This window comes from Lissotriton helveticus, chromosome 10 (assembly GCF_964261635.1).
Source record: "Lissotriton helveticus chromosome 10, aLisHel1.1, whole genome shotgun sequence".
NCBI classification, from domain to species: domain Eukaryota; kingdom Metazoa; phylum Chordata; class Amphibia; order Caudata; family Salamandridae; genus Lissotriton; species Lissotriton helveticus.
This window is the reverse complement of record NC_136071.1, coordinates 341886631-341913962: the sequence shown is the minus strand read 5'-3', so window position 1 is coordinate 341913962 and position 27332 is coordinate 341886631. Positions and strand designations below refer to the sequence as shown.

Sequence of the window (27332 nt, the reverse complement as noted above, 5' to 3'; positions counted from 1 at the left end):
AATATACGTACAACACCCCAACTCATTCAGTCTATAGCCGTCTAGACTGCTTTCTGCTTACTAGCAACGCTGCTGAAGCCACCCTGGGTAAAACAATACTAGGCAGATTCCTATTGGATCATGCCCCAGTGATCCTACAATGGGGCACTAGGTGTGGCAGACCTGAGAACCCGTTCTGGCGACTACAGCCCAAAACGCTGAAGGACGTTATTTTCCAATCAGAACTAGGCGAATCCATCAGTAATTATCTCAACAGTAACTGGTTGTCTAAAAACACCAGAGGGATGGAATGGGATGCGCTAAAAGTAGCGCTACGTGCAGAATGTTTGTCAAAAGTAGAGGGTATGAGAACACTTGGAGAAAGACCTTATGGAAGTTGAGACCACAATGGCTACACTACAAAGTACAGGCCCAGACTTAGAACCAGAGGATGAGGGGATGCTGAATGCCCTCTGTCTGGCAAGTGAAACATGGGATAGGCTGGACTGCCTGGTGAAACAAATACCGGCAGCTCCTACATAGAGAGGGAGACAAGTCTGGGAAGTTGTTAGCGTGGCTCTTTAGGAGAGAACGCTCACCCCCTATTATATTAGTACTAAGCCAGGCAGATGGAACCCATATGCACACACAGGCCACCATAAACTCACAGCTATGGACACATCTGGCAGGGGTCTACAAAAAAGGCCGAACAGCTGAATGAGTGGGCTTAGAATAGTTTCTGGATGGGATACCCCTGCCTCCTCTCTTCGATGAGCAAAGCGAGATACTGGGGGACATCAGCCAGGAAGACCTCCAAGGAGTGGTGCAGGACATGGCAATCGGCAAGGCCCCCGGGCCAGACTGGTTCCCAGTAGATTATTATCAGACATTTGCGGACACACTACTCCAGAGACTGCTAGAGAGCTTGCGTGAGGCAAAGCAAGCGGAGATACTCCCACAGTCCATGCGAGAAGCCCAAATAGTTATTCTACTTAATCCGGACAAAGACCCCACATCGCCGAGCTCCTACCACCCACTCTCTCTGCTGGGAGTGGATACTAAATTCCTGACAAAAGTTTTGCTATCAAGATTGAGCAGGATAGGTACCCAACTGGTGTATGATGATCAGTGCGGGTTGATGCCAGGACAGGGAGCCCATATGAACCTGCACAGACTCGCACATGTATTACAATCCGATGAGAGCTTGGCTATCCCTGCAGCGGTAGTATCCCTGGATATAGAAAAAGCTTTTGATACCTTGCAACGGGAGTACCTATAGGAAATACTACAAAGAATGGGACTCGGCTCGGACTTCATTGTACCCACACCCTACTGCTAGAGTACGCAGTGGTGGACTAGTATCCACACTAATATCTATAGAGCGCGGTACAAGACAGGGGTGCCAGCAGTCCCCGCCCCTATTTGCGCTTGCAAATTAACCCCTCGCAATCCGCCTGAGGAGAGACATGGAACACTGGGGCCTGGTAGTGGGAGGACGTACACGTGTAATTTATCGCTACGCAGACGTAACACTGGCCGTCCTGACAGTGCTGCCCAACTTTGGGACGGTGTCTAGACTGAAGATTAACCAACAAAAGTAGCTGCATTTTCACTGGCAGGATTAGCGGGGAAAGACATGGCGAACTCCCTGCCCTGGCATTCACTTGGGAAGCCCACCGTTTCCGCTACTCCCCCGCTGCCTATATACATTACAAAACTCACTCTGTCGTATTCCTAACAACACCTTAACCACCCTGAACAGTCTCCTGGTTTCGCTCATTTTGGCTGGTAAACGCAGCAGAGTAAAACTTGATCTCCTAAAACTAGACATGGATCAGGGCAGCTTAGGGCTTCCCGGATCTACGCCTCTACTATATTGCATGACATCTCCAACATGCGGCGCAGTGGTGTGCATACAGCCCGAATACTGAAAAAGACTGATTGCAGGTTGGTGCCGAGAGGCAAACCTGCCTAAGTACCTTTTGATGGGCTCGAGGACCACTCGAGACTGCCCATTCATAATCAAACAGGCTGCATGGGCCTCGGAACGAGCAGTCACCCTGGTATTACGGAAAGCCTAATATGCCTGTTCATTACCCCTAAAATGACTCCCAGGCGTTCACAAAATACAATCCATAATTGGTCTAGCCGGTTGGAATGAAAGTGGCTGCACCTCTGCAAGGGATCTCCATTTAAAGGTTACCTTCCTCTCCTCCGAGGCCACGAAAGAAAATTACCGGGTTCCAGAGGGCCACTACCTGCAATATGCTAAGATATAACACGTACGGTCCACGAAATATGGGTTACACTTCCGAACGAGCCGGAAGAATCCAGCACACTTTGCATGATCTTGGACCCAGGCTCCTTTAAAGGACTAATATCCTGACTGTACAAAGCCCTGAAAATTGATCACAGAACCAACCTGACAAAGACTCAGGATAGATGGGCGGAGGACCTGCCTATGTCACTAACAGAGGGGGAATGGAAACTAGCATTTGCACAGGTCCAAGAAGTATCTAGCAATGCAAATTTAAACTAATTCAATTACCTCCACCGTGCATACCTGATCCCCCTACGCTTGGCAAGAATTGACCGGTCACATGCACTGAACTGCCCCAGATCCGGCACCTCCACAGCCCACTTTGTAAACATGACCTGGGACTGCCCCTTGCTTCGCACATATTGGAGCTCAGCCCTAGATATGGTCCAAAAGGCGACAAAGCTCACAGTTGAGGCCACAATAACGCGCTGTTTGCTGGGCGTGCTGCTGAACACCAAGGCTGCAACCCGTATGCTGCATAAACTTGTCACGCTAGGGCTGGTGCTGGCGAAAAGCCTCATAGCTAATCCAATCCAATCCAATCCAAAAATTCTTTATTTCGGCCACATGGGCCATAAAAGAAGCAGTAGAAATACATACAGATAAAAAGACAATATATACAGTAAAAACAACTGGACCTGCAGTGTTTAGAAAAAACAGGGTAAAATGGATTAACCAGACATTTTCTTCCTTATTAACCATGCTGCCATTAAGAATTTGGAAACCGCGAACACAATGTGGCCCAGGGTATTAGTTTTCATCACCCTGTAGGCCTGTAAATAGTTACTGAAGCCCAGATTCCGGCATAAAGGGGCTAGCCAACGCCTCCTCGGGCTCCGATAGGCGTGGCAACAGAACATTATGTGCAAATCATCTTCATCCTTAACTTTGCAGCATGGGCAGAGCTTGTCGCCCCCTAGCGTCCATTTGTAGGTGAAGACTTTAGTAGGGAGCGTACCAAACCTCCATTGCAGGAACAGTTTCCTCGCCAAAAGAGGATAAATAAAATCCATAAAAGTTTCAAAGATATAAGAATTTTTGGATACTAAAAAACATCCCGTCAGGGTGCCACTGTCATAAGCATTGTCCAAGTCAGCGAGGTTTTTGTTCTTATAGAGCTGTGCGAGGGATTTGCGCGATAGCCTTCTACATCCTTGAGCAGGGTCATCCCATAGATCTGGTAACTTAAGGCCCGAGCATTCCGACCTAATAAATGCCAGCCAGGGGATCTTGCCATTTACATCCAACCTCATAACGTGTGTGAGGTCCTGCCTGTAGTGATGCAGCTCCTCGGTGGTCCATACCCGATGCCAGAATTTCAATGGTTTCGACCGTAGGTCCTCTGCAATAGACGGGAGACCCAAGTCAAGTCTTAAGGGGAGGAGTGGTGTACCTTGCGGGAGGGCAAGTAAACGCCTAAAGAAGCAGTTTTCCACCCCTGCCATGACCTTCCCAGCTTTGTGGCCCCACAGTTCGCTGCCATACAGGGCAGCTGCCTTCGCCTGTGTCCTGTACATTTCCAAAACCGGACTAACAGGCTTGAAGGTGGACTTGTTGGACACCCTCAAGAGTGCGCCCGATAGCTGGGAAAGTTTCAGCCTGGATCTTGCTACCTGGGAGTCCCATGCCAGATTTTCTTGGAGTGAAACCCCCAGATATGTAAAAGTAGAGACCCTTTCCAGGCTAGTTTCCCCCAGTTTTGGATTGGGTCTGGTCTTGGATGGAGGGTTGAAGATCATGAACTTGGTTTTATCCGTGTTCACCTCCAACCCATGTTGTCGACAAAAATGACCAAAACCATCCACAATCCTCTGGATCCCCATAGGTGATTTGGAAAGGAGGAGGGTGTCGTCGGCAAACATTATTGGAAGCAGACCACAGCCACTATAGAAGTGGAGGGCTGATCTGCGCGAGTGGGGAACTGTGGAGGAAGGCAGACTCCGTTCAGTCAGTACAGATGAAAATGCAGACAGAGACCTAGAGACTTGGGGAATCATGCTGGGGAGGACACAAGTGGCACATCACCCTGGAGGGAGGGACCATGAACTAACTCATATTGGGACATCTAGACACATAGTGAGACACACCGGAGTACACCACCACCCTGCAGCCGCACAGAGACCACAGCACCTAGCCCCATAACCCATTAATTGATTCTCTGTCAGTTCACAACACAGACCTATATATCGATAACCAACCAGGCCACATGCTTTAGCATTGGATATCTTTCTGACTAAATACGATCTCTCCCCCTATTGATAAACCATCCAAGCCACCCACTATACCAACCCTCACCCTCCCAGATGCACCTTTGGAGGGGACAGGGATAAAGGGACAAAATGACACATGAAAGCCTCTCTCTAAACTCGACAAGAGCTACTGGACTCAACCGCTAGGATGCAACATAACCGCCAGATTTTGTCAGTTGTAATATATTGTTTAGTTTAGCATTAAGGGAAAAAGTAATACGACAAAAAAGTAAACTGAATACTCTACATAACCAAAAAGATAATATAGCGCGAGCGGTCATGGAACTGGACACAGGCTCTACACTGCATGGATACCAGTGAGGTCCATCCCCATATAATGTGTAGGCAAGACGGACGATGCAGGGTCGAGATGACTCCCATGGGCATGTCAGATATGCTGTATCAATGCGGGGCGGGATACAATAATGTTAAGGGTACATGATATACTCAACCTTGCTGAAGTGTATTTGTATAAGCTGTGACTACGTTGCCCATGTTGGGCGAACATATAGTAATATATGCTTTCAGAGAGTTTGTATAATGATCCTGTTTTCGAATTGTCAATAAAAATATATATATATATATACATGTGCAAACAAATTTCAGTTCAGGAGAATAACCCAGGGAGTATCTAAAAGAAGTTACTATACTGGGTTAAATGAGTGCCTATACAAAGACATTCAACATTCATCGGATTAGATATCTATGAGCTTTTATTCAAGCTGGTCGGTTGCTCACAGTTTATATAGTCACTGTGGAGTTCTAATATTGAGACAGGCAGTTGTCCCAGGCCCAGCAATTAATAGGTAAAAGTTGTGAAGGCTGGGATGAAATATATTGGCGAAAATGGAAAACACCTATGCTGTGTGGTCACCACTCACATAAGCCATGCACTGCCATGTCAAGCTCATTATGTACAACACTTCTTGTAACACAAATCATGTTAAAGCAGGCTCTCTAATCTTATTGATGAAATAACTGATTGCCTTGTTTACTGTACACATGGATCAAGATGGTTCTCTTAAACTACCACGACTTACCACAAAAGCTACCTTCTTTCTTTGCAAAGTATTCAAGGTCTTTCGCTTCTTCGGACTCTTCTTCTCCAAGCCAGTCATCTTTAAAAGCTTCATTGTCTATAGGTGCTGCTGAGGAACAAGAAGCGAATGTTGAAAATAAAGACACTGATTGGAGCAAATTATGTACATAATTTAAATGAGTACCCCAAGATACTTTTGATAAGAAAACAATTAACGATTGTGGCTCACATGTAGGTATGACCGTGGGTGGGCATGGCCTGGCAAGATGGCCACCTAGGCACGTTTCCCAGAGCTCCCATCAGCGAACTAAAAATCGTTCCCTAATACTGAGATAACTTGACACAAAATTGCTTACCATGACTCGTGGCAGACCTCCCCCGTCCATTATACAGGATTTTTGTCATCTGAATCCCCAAAAAGCAGAGACTCGGACCGTGAGGCAGCGCCGGCTTGCACAGAGCCAGGCCTGGAGACATCAGCAGAGCTGAGAGAGGGGAGCGCCAGGGGTTAGCTGCCTCCCCCGACGCTTGGCTGACAGACTATCAACGCCCCCAGTCCCCAGCAGCGGTCAGGAGACCCACTGTAAAGCGGGGAAGGCCCTGCTGCTAGGCTGGAGAGCCGGAGGTTCTATCCCTGCGGGCGAAGGATTGGTGCCTGGCTTTGTCAGCTGGCCCCATGAACCAAATAGCAGGAGTTTACTCTTTAAACTAACTGTCACAACAAGGACAGTATCTCTAAGGAATTCAAGAAGATCATGGAGCAACTTTGTTTTGTTTCATTTCATTATGATTGTGATCAGATCTATGCAATAAGATTGGGATTTTAATCCTTATGTGTGTGTTAAGTATGGTGTACATTCATTTTTATGCATTACTGACAGTTTTTATAATTATTTACAGCTTTGAGAAAGCAGATTCTCTGCGAAACTAGTCAGCTTTGGCTGTTCTTTGGCATTCCTTTTTTATCGCAATGGATATGTGAACAATATTATAATCATCTAAAGATTGGTGAATTCATGTGAACTTTGACGTGGAATAGAGACTTAATTAAACATCGATGGACACTGGATTTGCCTATTTGTTTGATCAGCAATACATTTACTTATGAAACTGATTGATTGGACTCCATTTGCATTATACATTTTTTGAGTAATTAAAACGTACACCAAGAGGGTAACTGGTGTGAGAGGTTAGCGCTGGCCTTTTAAACTCCAGCACCCATATCATCTGCTTATCCACACCGTATTATGCCTTCTGAGAGCTTCTTTAAATCTGCCTCCGTTAGCGAGTGTCTTATACTAAACACATTTTTATAAATACATTGTGTGGTTCTTTTTCACTTAATACCAATAAGATTATGTTCTGGTAAAACCAGCTGCTTTACACTCCCTCTGGACTAAGCCTGAAGGCTGCTCTCCACAGCTACCATTTAGCAAGCTTTCTACGGTTGTCTAAGACCACTAAAAGAACAATTGTTACTTACCTGTAAACAGGTGGTTCTCCAGTATTGGTGTCTTTCATAGATTCACATGCTTGAATATTCCCAGTCATCGAAGTGGGAGTCCCACGGTACATAAAATAGCAATAATACAAAATATATATATATATATATTCACTGAAAAAACCATAGGTTTCACACCAGTTATAGTTAGGTGGAAATTTTACTCGCATAAAACCATTGAAATTCCCACGTTATAGTTAGTTGGACTCACTATAACTTGCGCGTGCAATGCACTGCTGATGACATCACATATTACATCACTCATGACATGGTCAGTGACATCACTCATGACATCACTGATGACATCTCAAATGACATCACTGATGACAATATCCTTGTGACAAAGTGGCAGACCTCCTATCAGCATAAAATAACCTTTGACACACACATTCAAAAATAGAAACTAACATTTTCTTAAAAAAGGAGAAACCAATACCAATTACAACTTATTAGGTAATTCCAACATCTACATACACATCCACTCATTCACCAACAGTTCTATATAGTCACTCATGCATGTACTTACTAATCATATGTACTCATACACCTATACATCCTGTTACACACTAATACTCATCCATATAGTTACACACAAATTCACACATGCAAATAAACTATGAAAAAAACATTTACTTGATTATACTGCTATATACACACCACTACACATACTTCTACAGAAACGGAAACATATTTACTCTCCTAAACAATCAATTATAAAAACCACATACTCACTAACCCACCCATACACACAATCATCCACCCATACAGTCTTGCACACATGCGGTCTTCAAAATACATACAAATAGTGAGTCACTCATTCATGCATCTGTGCTCTAAGTAATATCCCCCACCGAACCATACAGACACTGATACTGATACTCAAAAAAACAACTAATAACCCATATACACACTCATGTAGCTACTCACCAACCCATGCAGCCACTTATACACAAAGTGAGACACAGATACAGATATTTAAACATTTAAACATTACTCGCTAATATATGTATTCACTAAGATACATTTAATAAGTCAGTTAACCAATCAATTTTACACAAAAAAAATCAATTTAGACATTTATTTACCCATTTATTCTTCCATCAACCTTTAGATATACATATATAAAAAATATTTATTTTTCAGAAAGATACACATTCACTGGATGATGTCATGAGTGAGGTCATTTGAGATGTCATGAGTGATGTCATGAGTGATGTCATGAGTGATGTCACTGACCATGTCATGAGTGATGTAATATGTGACGTCATCAGCAGTGCATTGCACGCGCAAGTTATAGTGAGTCCAACTAACTATATCGTGGGAATTTCAATGGTTTTATGCGAGTAAAATTTCCACCCAACTATAACTGGTGTGAAACCTATGGTTTTTACAGTGAATATATATATATATATATATATATATATATATATATATATATATATATATATATATATATATATGTGCGCTCGCGTGTAAGGACACGGTCACACTCGCGGGGAGAAACTTGAACTCGCCTTTCTTGCCACAGCGTGCTTGAATAGCTGAGGAGCTCAAGAGAAAGTGATTCAATCCCATTTCGCCGTGGAATTCCTGACGCGTTTCGAAGGCTCCCGCCTTCTCTTCAGAGGATTTGGCGAGCTGATGATGGGAATGCAGGTACCAGCCCTGATACTAATCATGGCACGCCCCTGATGGGCAGTCCAAATGTCCCAGTGCCTGCTGGGACTGGTAGTCCTGTTTAGTCTTGGCGCCCCATGTGTGGATCGAAGCGGACGAGTGGTCTCCCCTATATGTATATATATTACGAATGCCCAGTTCCTCATTCCTTGGAAATGGATATAAAAGAGCACTCAAAGCCGCTCCAGCGTGGTTCTAGCCAAGTTATTTATTTCAGACTTCGCATTGCAGGTTACAAACGCGTTTCGGCGTTGCCGCCTTCGTCAGTGTAAACTGGCATTTTTTTGGGTGACAAATTAAATAAAGTTTGTGGTGACTCCCTGTCACGTGATTTTAAAAACAGTAAACATAAAAAACGGCACAATTCATGCAATTTAAACGTTTTTTGTGGCGGCCATCTTATCATAGTTGGGTTACATAGCTGGACAATTTCACTATGCAGCTCTTTTAAACATTGTACTTCATATCATTTGACAAGTAATCATATATTCAAATCATATATTAATCATAATCAAATTGAAAGTGATATTAACGTTTATACGGGGTATTGTCAAACATATCCCTGATCGCCATTTATTTGTGCCGTTCATTCACAAAGCTCTCAACATTTTTGTTTAGTGCCTTAGTGAATGGTTCACGGATCTGTGAAACAACGGTATCCAGGCTTAATTTATTTTGCAAATCAAATTATTTTTTGAATTATAATTATTAACATTTTTTACATTTTCTACATTTTTTGCAGTCAAGCCCTGAATGGGCATGATTCTCCTCCTATATACATCATTGCATCGTATTATTTTTCTTTTTCTTTGGAGATGGGGGCAGACACCACATTTATCTCATCAGCTTCTTATCTACACATTCTTTTGAGGAATGAATTTCTCTCAGTTTATTTAGATTATATTGTGCCTTCCTTTTCAGCCAGGGTATTGCATAGAACAACATTTCAGATATGTGTCCACATCTCTTCCTCGTTGTTCATCCCTTCTGGGATTTTCGTGCGCAGCTGGATGATAAATCTAGACTCTAGAGTTCGCAATTTTTTCACCCAGTTACCTCCTCTCTCCGTTCTGACTAGTTGATTCAATATGAAGAAAGTAAGTAAGTTACTGTTACTTGTATGCATCCTCTCGAAATGACGGGCTACCGGGTAGCTCTGGTCTTTCGAGGTGATGGCCCTCATATGTTCGAGGACCCTGAGTTTGGTTTGCTTCACTGTGCTTCCTATATATTTTTTCCCACAGGGGCATAACAGGCAGTAAACAGTATACTCCGAATTGCAGTTGACCAATTTGGAGATCTTAGTTTTGTTCTTCTTCCCCGGTATTTGGTATTCTTTGACCTTGTGTGAATTTTTACATGCCTTACATTTCATACAGGGGAAGAAGCCCAAGACTGTTGCTTTCTTCCTATTTTTGTGTTCATGATGGCTGTTCACTAGATGATCTTTAAGTGAGTTTCCTTTTCTGTAAGATACTAGTGGGTAGTTGGATAGCGATTTCCCTATTATGGAGTCAGTTTGTAGAATTTTCCAATTCTTTCTCATGATGTTAAAAACCTTTGGTGACTTCTCAGAATAGTCTGTTATCATCCTGATCGCTGATTCGGCTGATTTGGGTTTATCTATCAGTAAATCATTCCTTACTATCACATTGCTCTTTGACTCTGCTTGGTCTAAGATGCCTTTACAGTACCCCCTTTGCTGAAACCTTTTCCTGGATTCACTCCTTGCCTTCTCAAATTCTGCATTCGTTCAACAATTACATTTCATACGTAAGAACTCACCCAGCGGGATGTTATTCACTACACTACGGGGATGGTAACTTCTCGAGTGTAGGATTGTATTGCCTGCCGTGGGCTTGCGGTAGATAGCTGTTTGAATGGCGTCATCCTCAACGTAGACCCGAAGGTCCAGGTAGAAGACTTCGTTTTTACTTATGTTGCTGGTGAACCTGAGATTCAAATTGTTATTATTCAATTCATTAATGTATTCCTCAGCCTCCTCTAGGGAGCCCCGCCACACCAAAAACAAATCATCGATGTAGCGGGTCCACAACATAATGTTGTTCATCCACCGCTCATTCGTCCCCGCCCAGGCCACCTGCTTCTCCCACCAGCCCACGAATAAATTCGCGTAGCTGGGGGCGAAGCACGTGCCCATCGCGGTCCCCTGGAGTTGCAAATACAGTTGCCCTAGGAATAAAACATTTTTGTTTCTGAGGCAAAAGTCTGTGAGTTCTAACAACATTTTATTATGACTGCGAAACCTGCGTGTTCTTTTTTCTAGGAAGCTCTTCATCGCCAATAGTCCATCTTCATGTCGGATCGAGGTGTATAGGCTAGCAATGTCTAGTGTGATTAAGAACATGTCCTCCTCCCATTTCACACCCTGTATAATCCTTAAAAAGTCTTTCGTATCTGAGATCCTTGACAAACGGGGAAATGAAACTGTCTATATAGGTAGATGTTTTCTCTAATAGACTGTCTTTAGCAGACACGATTGGTCGTCCTGGTGGCCACATCTTGCTTTTGTGCACCTTTGGTAGGTGATAGAATGTGGCTATTTGTGGAAAATCACACTTTAAATTTTTCCAGTCTCTAAAATCCAAAATTCCTTCATCCTTCCACTTTGTAATCAATTCGTTGAAGGCCACAGTACTTTCTGCATGTTTTTCTCTTTTTGAGTATAATGTTCTTTGTTTCTTAGCTGGGAAAGTGCCTCATCCTCGTATTGGCTACGTTTTAAAATCACGATGTTCCCGCCTTTGTCACTTGGTTTAATTACGATATTTTCATCTTCTTTGAGGCTTTTAATTATTTCCCATTCTTCTTTTTTCAAATTTCTTCTCCTCCAGTCAAATTCCTCTTCCTGTAGACTCTTCAACTCTTTGATTACTATCTCCTGGAAGGTATCGATCCCATCATGTGGAGTCCTGGGATTAGTTTTTGACTTAATTGTCATTGTACTCTTGCAACTGTGTTGGACAATCCCACTTTCTCCCAGCATCTGTGTGGGTTGCACATCCCAATCCTGTGTGTTACCTGTTCCAATCAGGGTTTGTGCTGTTGCAATGGTTTCCAGGTCATCGTTGGTTAATATTTCCAATGGATCAATCTCTTCCATTTCTAGTGTATCATTGTCTCTTGGATGCATCATATGGATTTTTTGCAATTTCATTTTTCTGATAAATCTAAACAGATCTATCCGTGTCTGTGTATAATCAAAAGCCGGAGTAGGACAGAAGGTTAATCCAAGTTGGAGAATTTTCTCTTCTTTCTCTGTCAGTATCCTATCAGACAGATTTACAATGATGTTCTGTCCTGATGTTACTGGATTCATTTCCAATTTTTCCCTCGAGTGCTCCTCGTCTGTACAGGAGTCGATCGTCCTTGTGCGTCCCCTCCTGTCCCTCCTTGTTTTCCTCTTCCTCTTGTGGCTTTTGGCGGGTGCGTTGTAGCTGCTGGTCGTTGTCTGAGTCCCCTTATAATTTCGTACTCCTCGAAAAAAGGTTCCAAATCCGGGACTGATGTGGAGGCAGTTGTTCCTGCTCCGGTGTGGCGGCCGCCACCCCCAGTGCCTCTCTCCTCCCTGGTATTCGTTGCCCGAGATGCGTCTTCATCAGAGACTTCAGATTCTTCGGTGCTCACAGGAGTTTGGTTTCTCAGTTTTCCCTGTTGTAGGGTCTTCCTTGGAGCATCATACTTCCTAGCAAATGTCAGAATCCTACCATTTGCATAGTCCCTTTCGTCTCGAATAAACTTTGTTTGTTTCCTTAATTTGATTGTATTCTCATAGCTGATTAATCTTTTTTTCATTGATTCCCGCAGCTCCTCGCATTTTTGTGTATCTTTGTCGCCACTAATTTTCTCCTCAATGTCCTTGATCTCTTCCTGTAGCTTCACTCTATCATTCCATGCATGTTTCACTAGCATCTTTAGCATACCTTGCATTACATCTGTCATGAATTCCGACCATTCTCTTAGAAGTTCATTGTTTGGATTTTCATATGATGGGACCAGAAGAATTCTAAGTCCTCTAGGGACGCGTCCCACTTCCAAATATTTTTGCAAGCCGGTGGCCTCCCACCACTTGCGGATTTCCCTTTCATATGTCTTTTCCAAAGTCGAGAATAGTCTTACGAGTGAGCCAGGTGCTGCTGCTTTTTCCGATGGAATGTCTTTCTTTTTTATTCCTGTCTGTGGTATAAACAGTGTGTCTGCCGCTTTCTCCCTTTCACTGTCCGTGAACATTTCTAGGTGTAAAGTCTGTATTTCATACGTTGTAGATGGCTTTGAACCCTCGCTTCAGGCTATACGTGAACTGCCGGTTTATTTAGGGATTTAAACGTTGGTCACTCACCCATTCAGGATTCCCCAATCTCAGAGTTCCCACGAGATCGGTCGTCCTTCTGAGGGTTGTATCCCGTATTCCACTTAGTTAGGCGTGTTCCGATGTAATTCTCTCACACGCTTCTCCGGCACAAACCCTGATTGGAACAGGTAACACACAGGATTGGGATGTGCAACCCACACAGATGCTGGGAGAAAGTGGGATTGTCCAACACAGTTGCAAGAGTACAATGACAATTAAGTCAAAAACTAATCCCAGGACTCCACATGATGGGATCGATACCTTCCAGGAGATAGTAATCAAAGAGTTGAAGAGTCTACAGGAAGAGGAATTTGACTGGAGGAGAAGAAATTTGAAAATAGAAGAATGGAAAATAATTAAAAGCCTCAAAGAAGATGAAAATATTGTAATTAAACCAAGTGACAAAGGCGGGAACATCGTGATTTTAAAACGTAGCCAATACGAGGATGAGGCACTTTCCCAGCTAAGAAACAAAGAACATTATACTCAAATAAAAAGAGAAAAACATGCAGAAAGTACTGTGGCCTTCAACGAATTGATTACAAAGTGGAAGGATGAAGGAATTTTGGATTTTAGAGACTGGAAAAATTTAAAGTGTGATTTTCCACAAATAGCCACATTCTATCACCTACCAAAGGTGCACAAAAGCAAGATGTGGCCACCAGGACGACCAATCGTGTCTGCTAAAGACAGTCTATTAGAGAAAACATCTACCTATATAGACAGTTTCATTTCCCCGTTTCTCAAGGATCTCAGTTCGTATCTGAAAGATACGAAAGACTTTTTAAGGATTATACAGGGTGTGAAATGGGAGGAGGACATGTTCTTAATCACACTAGACATTGCTAGCCTATACACCTCGATCCGACATGAAGATGGACTATTGGCGATGAAGAGCTTCCTAGAAAAAAGAACACTCAGGTTTCGCAGTCATAACAAAATATTGTTAGAACTCACAGACTTTTGCCTCAGAAACAACATTTTTTTATTCCTAGGGCAACTGTATTTGCAACTCCAGGGGACCGCGATGGGCACGTGCTTCGCCCCCAGCTACGCGAATTTATTCGTGGGCTGGTGGGAGAAGCACGTGGCCTGGGCGGGGACGAATGAGCGGTGGATGAACAACATTATGCTGTGGACCCGCTACATCGATGATTTGTTTTTGGTGTGGCGGGGCTCCCTAGAGGAGGCTGAGGAATACATTAATGAATTGAATAATAACAATTTAAATCTCAGGTTCACCAGCAACATAAGTAAAAACGATGTCTTCTACCTGGACCTTCGGGTCTACGTTGAGGATGATGCCATTCAAACAGCTATCTACCGCAAGCCCACGGCAGGCAATACAATCCTACACTCGAGAAGTTACCATCCCCGTAGTGTAGTGAATAACATCCCGCTGGGTGAGTTCTTACGTATGAAACGTAATTGTTCAACGAATGCAGAATTTGAGAAGGCAAGGAGTGAATCCAGGAAAAGGTTTCAGCAAAGGGGGTACTGTAAAGGCATCTTAGACCAAGCAGAGTCAAAGAGCAATGTGGTAGTAAGGAATGATTTACTGATAGATAAACCCAAATCAGCCGAATCAGCGATCAGGATGATAACAGACTATTCTGAGAAGTCACCAAAGGTTTTTAACATCATGAGAAAGAATTGGAAAATTCTACAAACTGACTCCATAATAGGGAAATCGCTATCCAACTACCCACTAGTATCTTACAGAAAAGGAAACTCACTTAAAGATCATCTAGTGAACAGCCATCATGAACACAAAAATAGGAAGAAAGCAACAGTCTTGGGCTTCTTCCCCTGTATGAAATGTAAGGCCTGTAAAAATTCACACAAGGTCAAAGAATACCAAATACCGGGGAAGAAGAACAAAACTAAGATCTCCAAATTGGTCAACTGCAATTCGGAGTATACTGTTTACTGCCTGTTATGCCCCTGTGGGAAAAAATATATAGGAAGCACAGTGAAGCAAACCAAACTCAGGGTCCTCGAACATATGAGGGCCATCACCTCGAAAGACCAGAGCTACCCGGTAGCCCGTCATTTCGAGAGGATGCATAAAAGTAACAGTAACTTACTTACTTTCTTCATATTGAATCAACTAGTCAGAACGGAGAGAGGAGGTAACTGGGTGAAAAAATTGCGAACTCTAGAGTCTAGATTTATCATCCAGCTGCGCACGAAAATCCCAGAAGGGATGAACAACGAGGAAGAGATGTGGACACATATCTGAAATGTTGTTCTATGCAATACCCTGGCAGAAAAGGAAGGAACAATATAATCTAAATAAACTGAGAGAAATTCATTCCTCAAAAGAATGTGTAGATAAGAAGCTGATGAGATAAATATGGTGTCTGCCCCCATCTCCAAAGAAAAAGAAAAATAATACGATGCAATGATGTATATAGGAGGAGAATCATGCCCATTCAGGGCTTAAGGGCAAAAAATGTAGAAAATGTAAAAAATGTTAATAATTATAATTCAAAAAATAATTTGATTTGCAAAATAAATTAAGCCTGGATACCGTTGTTTCACAGATCCGTGAACCATTCACTAAGGCACTAAACAAAAATGTTGAGAGCTTTGTGAATGAACGGCACAAATAACAAATGGCGATCAGGGATATGTTTGACAATACCCCGTATAAACGTTAATATCACTTTCAATTTGATTATGATTAATATATGATTTGAATATATGATTACTTGTCAAATGATATGGAATGAAGTACAATGTTTAAAAGAGCTGCATAGTGAAATTGTCCAGCTATGTAACCCAACTATGATAAGATGGCCGCCACAAAAAACTTTTAAATTGCATGAATTGTGCAGTTTTTTATGTTTACTGTTTTTAAAATCACGCGACAGGGAGTCACCACAAACTTTATTTAATTTGTCACCCAAAAAAATGCCAGTTTACACTGACGAAGGCGGCAACGCCGAAACGTGTTTGTAACCTGCAATGCGAAGTCTGAAATAAATAACTTGGCTAGAACCACGCTGGAGCGGCTTTGAGTGCTCTTTTATATCCATTTCCAAGGAATGAGGAACTGGGCGTTCGTAATACATGACGCACACCACTGTGCGGTAAGAAGCACCCGTGGAGAAAGTGGAGCGGCGGTTGGTGGAACCTGCGTGCCTAAAAAAAAAAGATAATAAAATATGTATATATATATATGTATATATATATATATATATATGTATATATATATATATATATATATATATATATATATATATATATATATATATATATATATATATATATATACACACAATTTCTATGGCAAAATGAAACCCCTCATTTTGTTCCTTTTCAAATTAAATGTTTTAAGTGTTACCACTTTATTCCAATCAAGATGACTTCAGGTGTGCCATACTTTTGTCATAAGTAAGACTGTTAGCGTTCTAGTTGTTCTTTAGAACACTCTGGGACATTCTGTCATTGGGCTATAGTTGGGCTACATCTGGCTGATATTTGGGCTACATTTGTTTTTTTTGGTCTCTGGTGGCCATCTTTGGGCTACATTGGGCTACATTTGGGCTCTAACATATATATAGCCCAATATATATTTTTTCGAAGTTAATTTTCGTAAAAACCACTGGAGCATATATCTTGAGACATAGCAAAGGCACATTGGGGTACCAGTCCCTACAATTTTGCCAAGTTTGGTGGAAATCCATTCAGCCGTTCGGGCTAAAAGTGAGTCCAACCGCCCTATGGAAATTAACATGGGGAAAACACGTTTTGGGACCCCCCTTTTATCTCGGCCCCGCGTGACGGATCCCCCGAAACTTTCAGGGAAGGAGCGGAGCGCAGCGAGGCAACGTTAAGAAAAATTACAGGCAGATCCCTCATTCGGCGCCAAAGTTATTCCCAATAGAATGTTGCGGATTTCCTATGTAAAACGATCCTAACTATAACTACCTACTGGCGACCGCCAGTAGGTAATATAAAATATATATATATATATATATATATATATATATATATATATATATATATATATATATATATATATATATATATATATATATATATATATATATATATATATATATATATATATAAACGAGCAAACGCACAAGTGCTTTCAGAGAGGCTCACCATCGGCACTCCTACCATCCGGCTTTGCTTGGCCCCATGCAGCTTCACAACCTCCCATCTCATTATTAAAACAAAGTCCGACGCGTTTCGGGGCCAGAGCGCCCCTTCCTCATGGACAGACATAGAGGCAGGTAAGGCTCGCTTTCATTGTTCAAAACATTTTATTCCTTTTGAACTGGTCCGCCCTAAATGGGTGTGGCTTCATTGTATTTGCACTGCCAGGATTGCTGGTAGTTGTAGTCCAATTGAACAATGAAAGCGAGCCTTACCTGCCTCTATGTCTGTCCATGAGGAAGGGGCGCTCTGGCCCCGAAACGCGTCGGACTTTGTTTTAATAATGAGATGGGAGGTTGTGAAGCTGCATGGGGCCAAGCAAAGCCGGATGGTAGGAGTGCCGATGGTGAGCCTCTCTGAAAGCACTTGTGCGTTTGCTCGTTTATATATATATATATATATATACACACATATATATATATATATATATATATACACACATATATATATATATATATATATATATATACACACATATATATATATATATATACACACACATATATATATATATATATATACACACATATATATATATATATATACACACACATATATATATATATATATATATACACACATATATATATATATATATATATATATATATATACACACACATATATATATATATATATATATATATATATGTGAAAACATAATAAAAGAAGAGGAAAATACAACTGAAAAATCTCCAAAACAATTCCTACATAGGAATGCATGGTAAAGAGAAAAAAACATTTGTAACAGTGTCATTATGTTAGTCCAAACTACAGCCAATCAGGTGCAAGCACCCTCTAGAACCTTCTCCTCAGAAGCTCCAGTCCTCAGATTTTCGTAGCACCAAAGAGACCTAGAGTGCATGAGGAGAAGAGAGCCTCTGAGGGGAGGAAAGGGTGGGTCGCATGTGAATCTATGAAAGACACCAATACTGGAGAACCACCTGTTTACAGGTAAGTAACAATTGTTCTTCTCCAGTATTAGGGGTGTCTTTGATAGATGCACATGCTTGAATAGAATAGAGAGCAGTAACCTCCGTAGAGCTGAGATTGCTAGGCACATATGGAAAAAGCCAAAGACAGCAATAATACAGTCATGTAAACATTATTAGCAATCACAGAAAACACAAAGGAGGAGGGAACAGAGGCTCACCTTATTTGAAAAGATGACGAAGTACTGCCTGTCCCACGGCGGTATCCACTTCATTGATGGCATCCAAGCAATAATGCTTGGTGAAGGTGTGCCTGCTGGACCATGTCGCTGCACGGCAAATCTGGTGAAGTGGCACACCGGCAAACAAGGCGGAGGATGAAGACATCGCCCTCGTAGAATGAGCCTTCACTGAAGACTGCAATGGTTTGCCAGCTTGTTGATGGCAGAAAGTAATGGCTGACGAAAGCCAACGGGAAATTGTTGGTTTGGTAACTGGATGCCCCTTACGCAGTCGCCCATAAGCAATGAACAGTTGATCGGACTTGCGGAAGGAGGCAGTTCTGGCAATGTGAAATTTAAGGCATTGTTTGATGTCCAAAAAATGCAAGCGCTGCTCCGCCGGAGACCTTGGGTCCGGAAAGAACGTTTTTAGGAACACAGGCTCATTCAGATGAAAATCCGTAGGCACTTTAGGTAGGAAAGAGGGGTTGGTGGGAAGCGCCACGCCGTCAAGTTTGAACTGTAGATAAGGTGGCTTGATAGTGAAAGCGTGAAGGTCGCTCACGCGACGAGATGAAGTCAAAGCCAACAGCAGCGCAAACTTCCAGGTGAGGAACTTGATATCCGCTCTATGGATAGGTTCAAACGGTGACTTCATAAGTTGAGATAGGACAATATTGAGGTGCCATGGTGGAGGAGGGCGCCGAACAGGCGGGAACTTTTGGAAGAGCCCTTTGAAGAACTGGCGTATGATTCTGGACGAGCAGAGGGAGGAAGAGCCATCGTGTCGGAAGCGAGAGATTGCAGCTAGGAAAACTCTCAAGGTAGCATGTGAAAGTCCGGACTGAGCGAGACTTAAGAAGAACGGAAGAAGTTACTCCGGAGTAGAATGGATCGGATGAACATTTGCTGCCACGCACCAATAACAGAATCTCTTCCACTTGAGTTTGTAAGTTTTGATGGTAGACGGAGCCCTAGCATGAGCTAGGATGTCCCTGCATTCCTGAGATATGTTTAAGTCTGAGAATTCAAGCTGCTCAGGTTCCATGCTGACAATTGTAGCGTGGAGGGATCCGGATGGCACACTTGGCCCCTGTCCATCGTTAGGAGGTCTGGACGAGGACGCAGAGTAATGGGCTCGCACTGGCACAGCAGAAGCAATTCCGAAAACCATGCCTGTCTGGGCCAACGAGGGGCGATCAATGGGATGTGGCAGGGCTGCCTCCGCATCTTCCACAGCACCAGCGGTACTAACGGAATCGGCGGAAAAGCGTAAGCGAATAGATCGCACCAATCGATCAAAAGGGCATTCCCTCACGAACCAGGGTGGGGATGCCAACTTGCGTTGGACAGGCATTTCCGATTCTCTGGCGTTGCAAAGAGGTCTAGAGCTGGGCGACCCCATCGGTGGAACACAAGATCCAGAGTCGGCTGGTGCAGTTCCCATTCGTGTGTCGATGATGTGGATCTGCTTAGAGAGTCCGCCAAGATGTTGGACACGCCCGGCAGATGGACAGCCGTCAAGGTGATCTGATGAAGGAGAGCCCAATCCCAGATTGACTGGGCCAAGTGAGACAGGTGTGGAGACTTGGTTCCTCCCTGTTTGTTCACGTAGTGCATGCTGGTGGTATTGTCCGTTTGGATAAGCACTGACTCCCCGTGAACTACAGGTAGGAATGACTTGAGCGCTAGGAAGATCGCCATCAACTCTAGCCTGTTGATAAGCCACGTGTGTTGGGGCGGAGTCCACTTGCCTTTGATGGATAGGCCTTGGAGATGACCACCCCAGCCCTCCAGAGAAGTGTCCGTCGTGAGTGTGAGATCTGGTGAGTGAACGAGGAACGACGTCCCCGTCTCCAGGTTGGTTGGCTGCGCCCACCAATGCAAACTCTTTCTCATGCAGGCTGTGACAGCAACTAGGTCGTTGAAGGACCCGGAGACCTGACGCCACTGTACGTCCAGTTCCTGTTGAATGGAACGGGTTCGCAATCTGCAATTTGGGATCAGTGCGATACAAGATGATGCCATCCCCAAAAACGACTTTAACGTCCGAACAGAAACGGACTGTCTTATTCGAATGAGGGAGACCAGACGAAGGATCTTCTGTTGCCGCTCGTGCGAGACGAACGCTTTTGATAGTCTCGTGTCTAGGGTAGCTCCCAAGAAGTTTCTGGTTTGCAGTGGTGCAAACTGTGACTGACGTTGATGGCCAACCCCAGGGACTGAAACACCTGCTGACAAAGACGAGTGTCCTGACATAGTTGATGGTGGGATTGAGATTTGAGGAGGCAATCGTACAAGTATGGAAAGATTTGAAAGCCATGGAGACGCAGGTGAGCCACCACAGGAGCCAGTACCTTCGTGAACACACGAGGAGCTGATCGAAGTCCGAAGGGCAAGACCTTGAACTGATAATGCCTTTGCCCCACCTTGAAGCGCAGGTACTGGCGATGCTGTTGGATAATCGGGACATGAAAGTACACGTCTTGAAGGTCTATGGTGGTCATGAAATCCCCGCTGGATAGAAGACACAGGATTTCCAGTAATGTCAGCATGCGGAAAGATTGGCTTTTGATGAATTGGTTGAGAGCCCTCAAATCCAGAATGGGTCGCCAATCTCCGGTCTTCTTGAGCATGAGGAAGAATCGAGAGTAAAACCCCTCTCCTCTTTGATGCACCGGGACCACTTCGACTGCACCTTTTTGAACAAGAAGACAGACTTGATGGTAAAGCTCCTTGAGGTGTGGAGGGCCAGATGGTGGAGTACGAGAAGGAATCTCAACGAACTCTAAGGTATGACCCCTTCGTACAATGTCTAAAACACAGCGGTCCGAGGTGATGGAGGACCACTGAGAATAAAACAGAGAGATTCGACCTCCAACACCTTTGGGATGACAAAAGTCATTGGCGCTTAGGAGTGGATCCGCGATAGGAGGACTTTCCCCTATAGGGTTTGGAGGACTGCTGACGATTGGACTGCTGCTGATTGGATGCATAACGCTGGTTGCCCTGATTGTAGGAGCGGTACTGTTGTCCTCCTCGAAAAGTGGAAGTGCCGCGTCCGCGCGCACCTCGAAAGCGCTGCTTCCGGAATTGCAACGTGCGTAATGACTTTGCCGTATCGGTGTCCTTCTTAATGGACTCCAGAGCGTCATCTATGCGAGACCCGAATAGCGATTTACCATCATACGGCATATCAAGGATCTTGGATTGGACTTCCTGCCGGAAGGAGGTGGATTTTAATCAACCCTGGCGTCGGAGGGCAGCTGCACTAGCAAGCAGACTGAAACCTGTATCAGCAATATCGACTGCACAGTCGATCATTTCTTCCGATGCTCTCTGCCCATCCTGAAGAATCTGCTGAGCGTCCGCCTTGGAAGCCTCAGGTATCAGATCTACTAAAGCAGATATGTCCGACCACATCTGCCGGTCATAGCGTCCCAAAATGGCTAAGGCATTGGCTGCTCGAACAGAAGTGGAGGCCATGGTAGAAAACTTGCGGCCAATAGCGTCTAGGCGCCAACCCTCTCTATCGGGAGGCGCGGTGATTTGAGACGCTGGGTTCCGGGCTCTACGCTGTGCAGCTTGAGTTACTACTGAGTCCGGCTTAGGGTGAGAGATCAAGCATGCCGGAGAACCGGTCGGAGCTTTGTATTTCTTCTCAAGGCACGGTACTTGAGCAGGTAACGTTTTTGGAGCCTGCATGAGTTTAATTCCTTCCTTACAAATAAAATCGATTATTGGAATTGTGTGGACTTGTTTGTAAGGCTTATTTTTAAAATCGTAGAGGAAACAGTCCTGCTCACGTTGCGTTCTAGGTAATTTGAAACGCTGAGCCGCTTTATCCATTAGTAGATGAAAACTGGCGATATCCACTGGAGGTGAATCACCAGAGTCTCCTGGCTGAGGAGAGGGCGTCTGCATTCGGTAATCGTCCCACTCCGCCATGCCGTGTTCGCCTGCATCCTCGTCCGAATCCTCAGGGACCTCTCCGTCCTCTCGTTCTGGAACTGCCTCATCATCCGCATCCTGCAGATAAACAGTCGTATGAATTGTGATGGACGTCAACCTGGGGCGAAGTTGTGGGCGGCAAAGTCGGTGGAAGAGACGGTGGAGGCAGTGCAACGGCAGCAGGAGATTGCACAGGAGTACCATGCGGCGTTGCTGGGAAACGACGGTTGTAATCATCCAGCATATGCTGGAGATTGGAGATCAAGGACAATGGTAACCTAGCCATAGGGACTTGGACAAACTGTTCCTCAGGTTGAGATTCTTGGTCTCCGCCATCTTCGTCAGTGTCGGACTCCTGACATTTGATGATCACATCAGAGGGACTCTGGGCTGCCCCAAACATGTCCCCTTCATTCTCAGAATCAGTGTCATGTTCAGAGGTAGTGGCAAACATTGGAGAAGGTGGTTGCTGCTGTGGAGCAGATAACTGGTGGCACGGAGCCTTACTGCGACGGTGGGAAAAATCAGCAGTGCCAGAGGATCCTGAAGTCTTCAAAGGCACTAAAGGCAACGAGGCAAAGGAAGCCGGTGCCACCGCCGACTGTGCCGTCGACGGTGCTGATTCGGCTGTCGACGAAGACAATTTGGAAGAATCCATCGTCGACGGTGTGGCAGTCGACTGAGTCGCCGTCAGAGGTACAGTCGACGGGCAATCCATCGTAGACTAAGTCGTCGACGGTACAGTCGTCGACGTAGGCAGAACCTCCGTAGACGGAGCCCTCGTCGACGGGGCTTTGGTCGACAGAGTCTTCGTCGACGAGGCCTTGGTCGACAGAATCTTAGTCGACGACGAAGATTTCTTAGAGGATTTCATCGACGAGGAATTCTTCGCCGACGAGGTGATGGGAATCGTCGACGAGACAGGCTGGGAAGGCAAAGAAACTCTCGTCAACGTGAAGGCTGACGACGAGACCGTCGCCGACGAAGAAAAAGCTGATGTTGTCGTCACCGATGAAGACATTGCTGTTCTCGTCGTCGGAACGCTCGTAGACGCTCCCGTCGACGACGGAACTCTAAGAGGCATGGAAACACTCCTAGAGGCAGCAGAAGACGCCTGAGAGCCAGGTCTCGTGTGCGTAGCGGTAGTAGGAGTGGTAGGAGACACCACAGAAGCCAGAGGCAGGGCCAGTTTCTTCTTTTTGAGGAAAGGAGAAGGAACATCCTGTACACTACCACGCTTAGTGGCTGCTCTAGAAGGACCAGATTGAAAACTTTCTGCATCTGACAGAGTAGAATCGTTGTCTTTTAGACGTTGGAGCCAAAGGAGAAGTCAGCCTTCTCTGTCCTTCAGAGTCTTTGTAGAAAAAGTTCTACAGAACTTGCAGCTGCCAACTTCATTATCAGGGTATAGACAATAAATACACTTCTGGTGGGGGTCCTTTTCAAAAAGACGCAGCTTCCCACAAGAAGAGCAAGGTCTGAATAAAGACTTCTTACTTAACATGTTGAAAAGACTGGAACTAGAAGATTTGAGGTAAAGAACAGAGCAGAGCTCAGGGAGACTCCCTTCACACGACGTGCGGTAGAAAATCGGAGGACTGGAGCTTCTGAGGAGAAGGTTCTAGAGGGTGCTTGCGCCTGATTGGCTGTAGTTTGGACTAACATAATGACACTAATGTGTTACAAATGTTTTTTTCTCTTTACCATGCATTCCTATGTAGGAATTGCTTTGGAGATTTTTCAGTTGTATTTTCCTCTTCTTTTATGATGTATTATGTTTTCACATATATACATACATATATACATACATATGATCAAGGCCGCAGGGACGGCCGAAACGCGTCATGACTAGCTGTTGGGGTGAATAAATTGTACGCTACAAAAAAAGTTGGTCCATGCCTTGTTTTTCACCTAAATAGGTGGAGCGCCGCGAGGTATTGCGGATATACATACATATACACACACACATATATATATATATATATATATATATATATATATATATATATATATATACACATATATACACACACACACAAACATACATTACCTACTGGCGGTCGCCAGTAGGTAGTTATAGTTAGGATTGTTTTCCATAGGGAAATCGCAACATTTTATTGGGAATAACTTTGGCGCCGGTTGAGGAATCTGCCTGAAATTTTCCTCAACTTTGCCTCGCGGCGCTCCGGTCCTTCCCTGAAGGTTTGGGGGGGATCCGTAAAGCGGGGGCCGAGATAAAAAGGGGGTCCCAAAACGTGTTTTCCCCATGTTAATTTCCATAGGGCGGTCGGATTCACTTTTAGCTCGAACGGCTGAATGGATTTTCATCAAACTTGGCAAAATTGTAGGGACTGGTAGCCCGATGTGCCTTTGCTATGTCTCAAGATATGTGCTCCAATGGATTTTGAGTAATTTAGGTTCAAAAAAATATATATATCTATAGCCGCGCCCCGGTACGCGCACCGGGCGTGCCACGCGACTTGCGCACGGAAAGCTGATTGGCTCTCGGGTGTCTGTAAACATTCCAAACCATCTTGTGTCTCGGTAGGATCGAGACACAAGAGGTGGCAAAAACAAAGGGGGAAATAACCAAAAGGGGGCAGGGTAGACCCCCCCGACCCCCTAGGTTTGATGTGGGGGCCATAAAAGGGTCCAGCGGGTGGAAAAATGTTTTAATTTTTGTTCGATTTTTGCGGGGTAAGCGCCCGGTAGGCGCACCGGGGAGCGTACCGGGGAGCGTACTTTGGTGAAAAATAGTGAAAATAGTAGTGTAAAAAATCATTTTGAGTGATTAGAGGTAGGGTAGCTCTGAAAAGAGCTTTTGGGTTCTGTGGCTGTTTTAGGTACCTACAAGTACGTCCCATACACACCCACACGCACACAACCCTACAGCCACACACTCCCCACACATACCTTACACACGCACACCCCCACCCACACCCAAACACCCCACACCCCCACACCGACACCTTACACATCCACACCCACACCCACACACCCACACACACACCTCACCCCCCCCCAACACACACACACACACACCCTTATGATGTTTTAAAATTGCACAGTATACTGTAAGTTTCACTTTATACTATAATATAAACATAATAATTTTGGTAGTACTTAATGAATTAGATATAAAAATGAATGTCTCAAACAATTTGTAATTATTAAATAAAAATGTATTGGTTACAATTTTCATAGTTCAATAAAACTTCCAGCATTAGATCTGGAATCTCCTCAAAAAGGCATGTTTCTATATCTTGTAAACATTCAATAAATTGTTGATCCAAAGACTGATCCATAAAATCTTCTTCAACAAAATCTTCATTAAGAATCTCCTCATATGTAATCTCGAAGGAAACATTGATGTTTTCTTGCTCCCCTTCAATTTTTTTGCTGTAAATTGCATAAAAAATAACTATATCAGTAGAGTTAGGGCACTGTTGGGTTTAAGTTCAGACAGGTAGTTCTGATTAACAGTGAAGTTAACTTTGGGCAGTGTATGGTAACAGGCAGGAAGTAGAAATATAAAAAAGTGCCTGTGAAGAAGCGCAAGTAAATTCATAATTATAGCAGAGAAGCCTAAGTCAATCCATAAAGATAACCGAGAAGCCTATCTCTATGTATAACTATAGCAGAGGGACAGTAAATAACTATCAGAAAACGTTTTTAAAAAATAACTTAAAGTGCCCCTTAGAAATTATCAACTTACTTTACAGAGAGGTGAAGAAGACAAAATGCGAAAATCCTTTCAAGATGTACCTCAGGTAGTTGTAGTCAAAATGGCCGTGTTTCCCTCTCATTTTTCATTTATATTCATGTACCTAACCAATCAAATGTCAGGGAAAAAAAGTAGAAAATGAAAGTAACATTTTAATTGGTTGTAAATTCTAACACTTCAGATGTGTTTTTGTCATGTAATTTACCTCAGGATATTTAGATAATGCTACAGCTCAAATGGCTCAATGGAATTCCACCAAATTTGGGAAAATGGTAGGGATTGGTATGTAGTAGGGTCTATTCTATATTTGGTGAAAGTGTCTCCAGTGGTTTTTATGTAAATTAACGTAAAAAATTTTTGGGGAGCGCTTACCGGTGAGCGCCCCGGTACGCGTACCGGCAGCGCTACGGGAGTCCTCCATCTTGTGTTTCGGAAGAATTGAGACACAACATGGAGGACAAACAACGTTGGGAATGGGTAAAAGGGGGCACGGTAGACACTCCCTGACCCCCTAGGTTTTCTGAGGGGGGCTTAGGAGGCCCATATAGGCCCAAAAAAACCAATTTTTTTTCTAATTATCTCGGGGGGAGCGCCCGGTACGCGCACCGGGAAGCGTACCGGGGAGCGTACTTTAGTGAAAAACAGTGAAAAAAGTTAGAAAAAGATAATCATTTGGAGTGATCAGAGGTAGGGTAGCTCTGAAAAGAGCTTTTGGGTTCTGTGGCTAATTTAGGTACCTACAAGTAGGTTCCAATGCACAGTCTTAAATTCAGGATGAAAATTCTGTTCCCCTCATCTGAGAAGTGAACTCCATCTCCTCTGTAGATATCTTGCATGTTGTAACGCAAGTTGTTGTTGTATATTGAACCCATTCCATAGTCTCTCATGTAAGCAGAAACAGATTTATTCACATGTTTCCGTGCTTTCTCAAATTGTGGACAAAATTGGTTGGACCACTTCCATTTCGGTCTTTGGCATATATTGGAACATACCAAGGCAGTTTAAGGAAAAAGTGCCATCAATTGCTCAAAGGTGTCCTTTAAAAGCATTTCCAGACCTACCCCAGTCAAAGTGCCTAAGTCATTTCCACCACAGTGCAGAATTATGAGGTTAGGGTGTGGCAGATGCAAAAAGGTTTTCACCAATGGTATCAATTGATGACATCTCAATCCTCTTTGGCCAATCCATTTTATGTCTA

At 43.8% G+C, this 27332-nt stretch overlaps 1 protein-coding gene across 31 annotated transcripts in view; it reads right to left on the bottom strand.

The window, feature by feature from the left end:
* The window catches only part of MAP4 (microtubule associated protein 4), a 1839191-nt gene that overhangs the window by 972869 nt on the left and 838990 nt on the right, over nt 1–27332 (bottom strand). For 23 of the 31 annotated variants that reach the window (XM_078662498.1, XM_078662501.1, XM_078662504.1 and 20 more), the window contains one exon: nt 5589–5696. In XM_078662498.1, the coding sequence (XP_078518624.1) occupies nt 5589–5696 (108 nt within the window). The remainder of the gene's footprint in view (nt 1–5588; nt 5697–27332) is intronic. The other 8 variants (XM_078662502.1, XM_078662520.1, XM_078662528.1 and 5 more) reach the window with 1 other exon arrangement.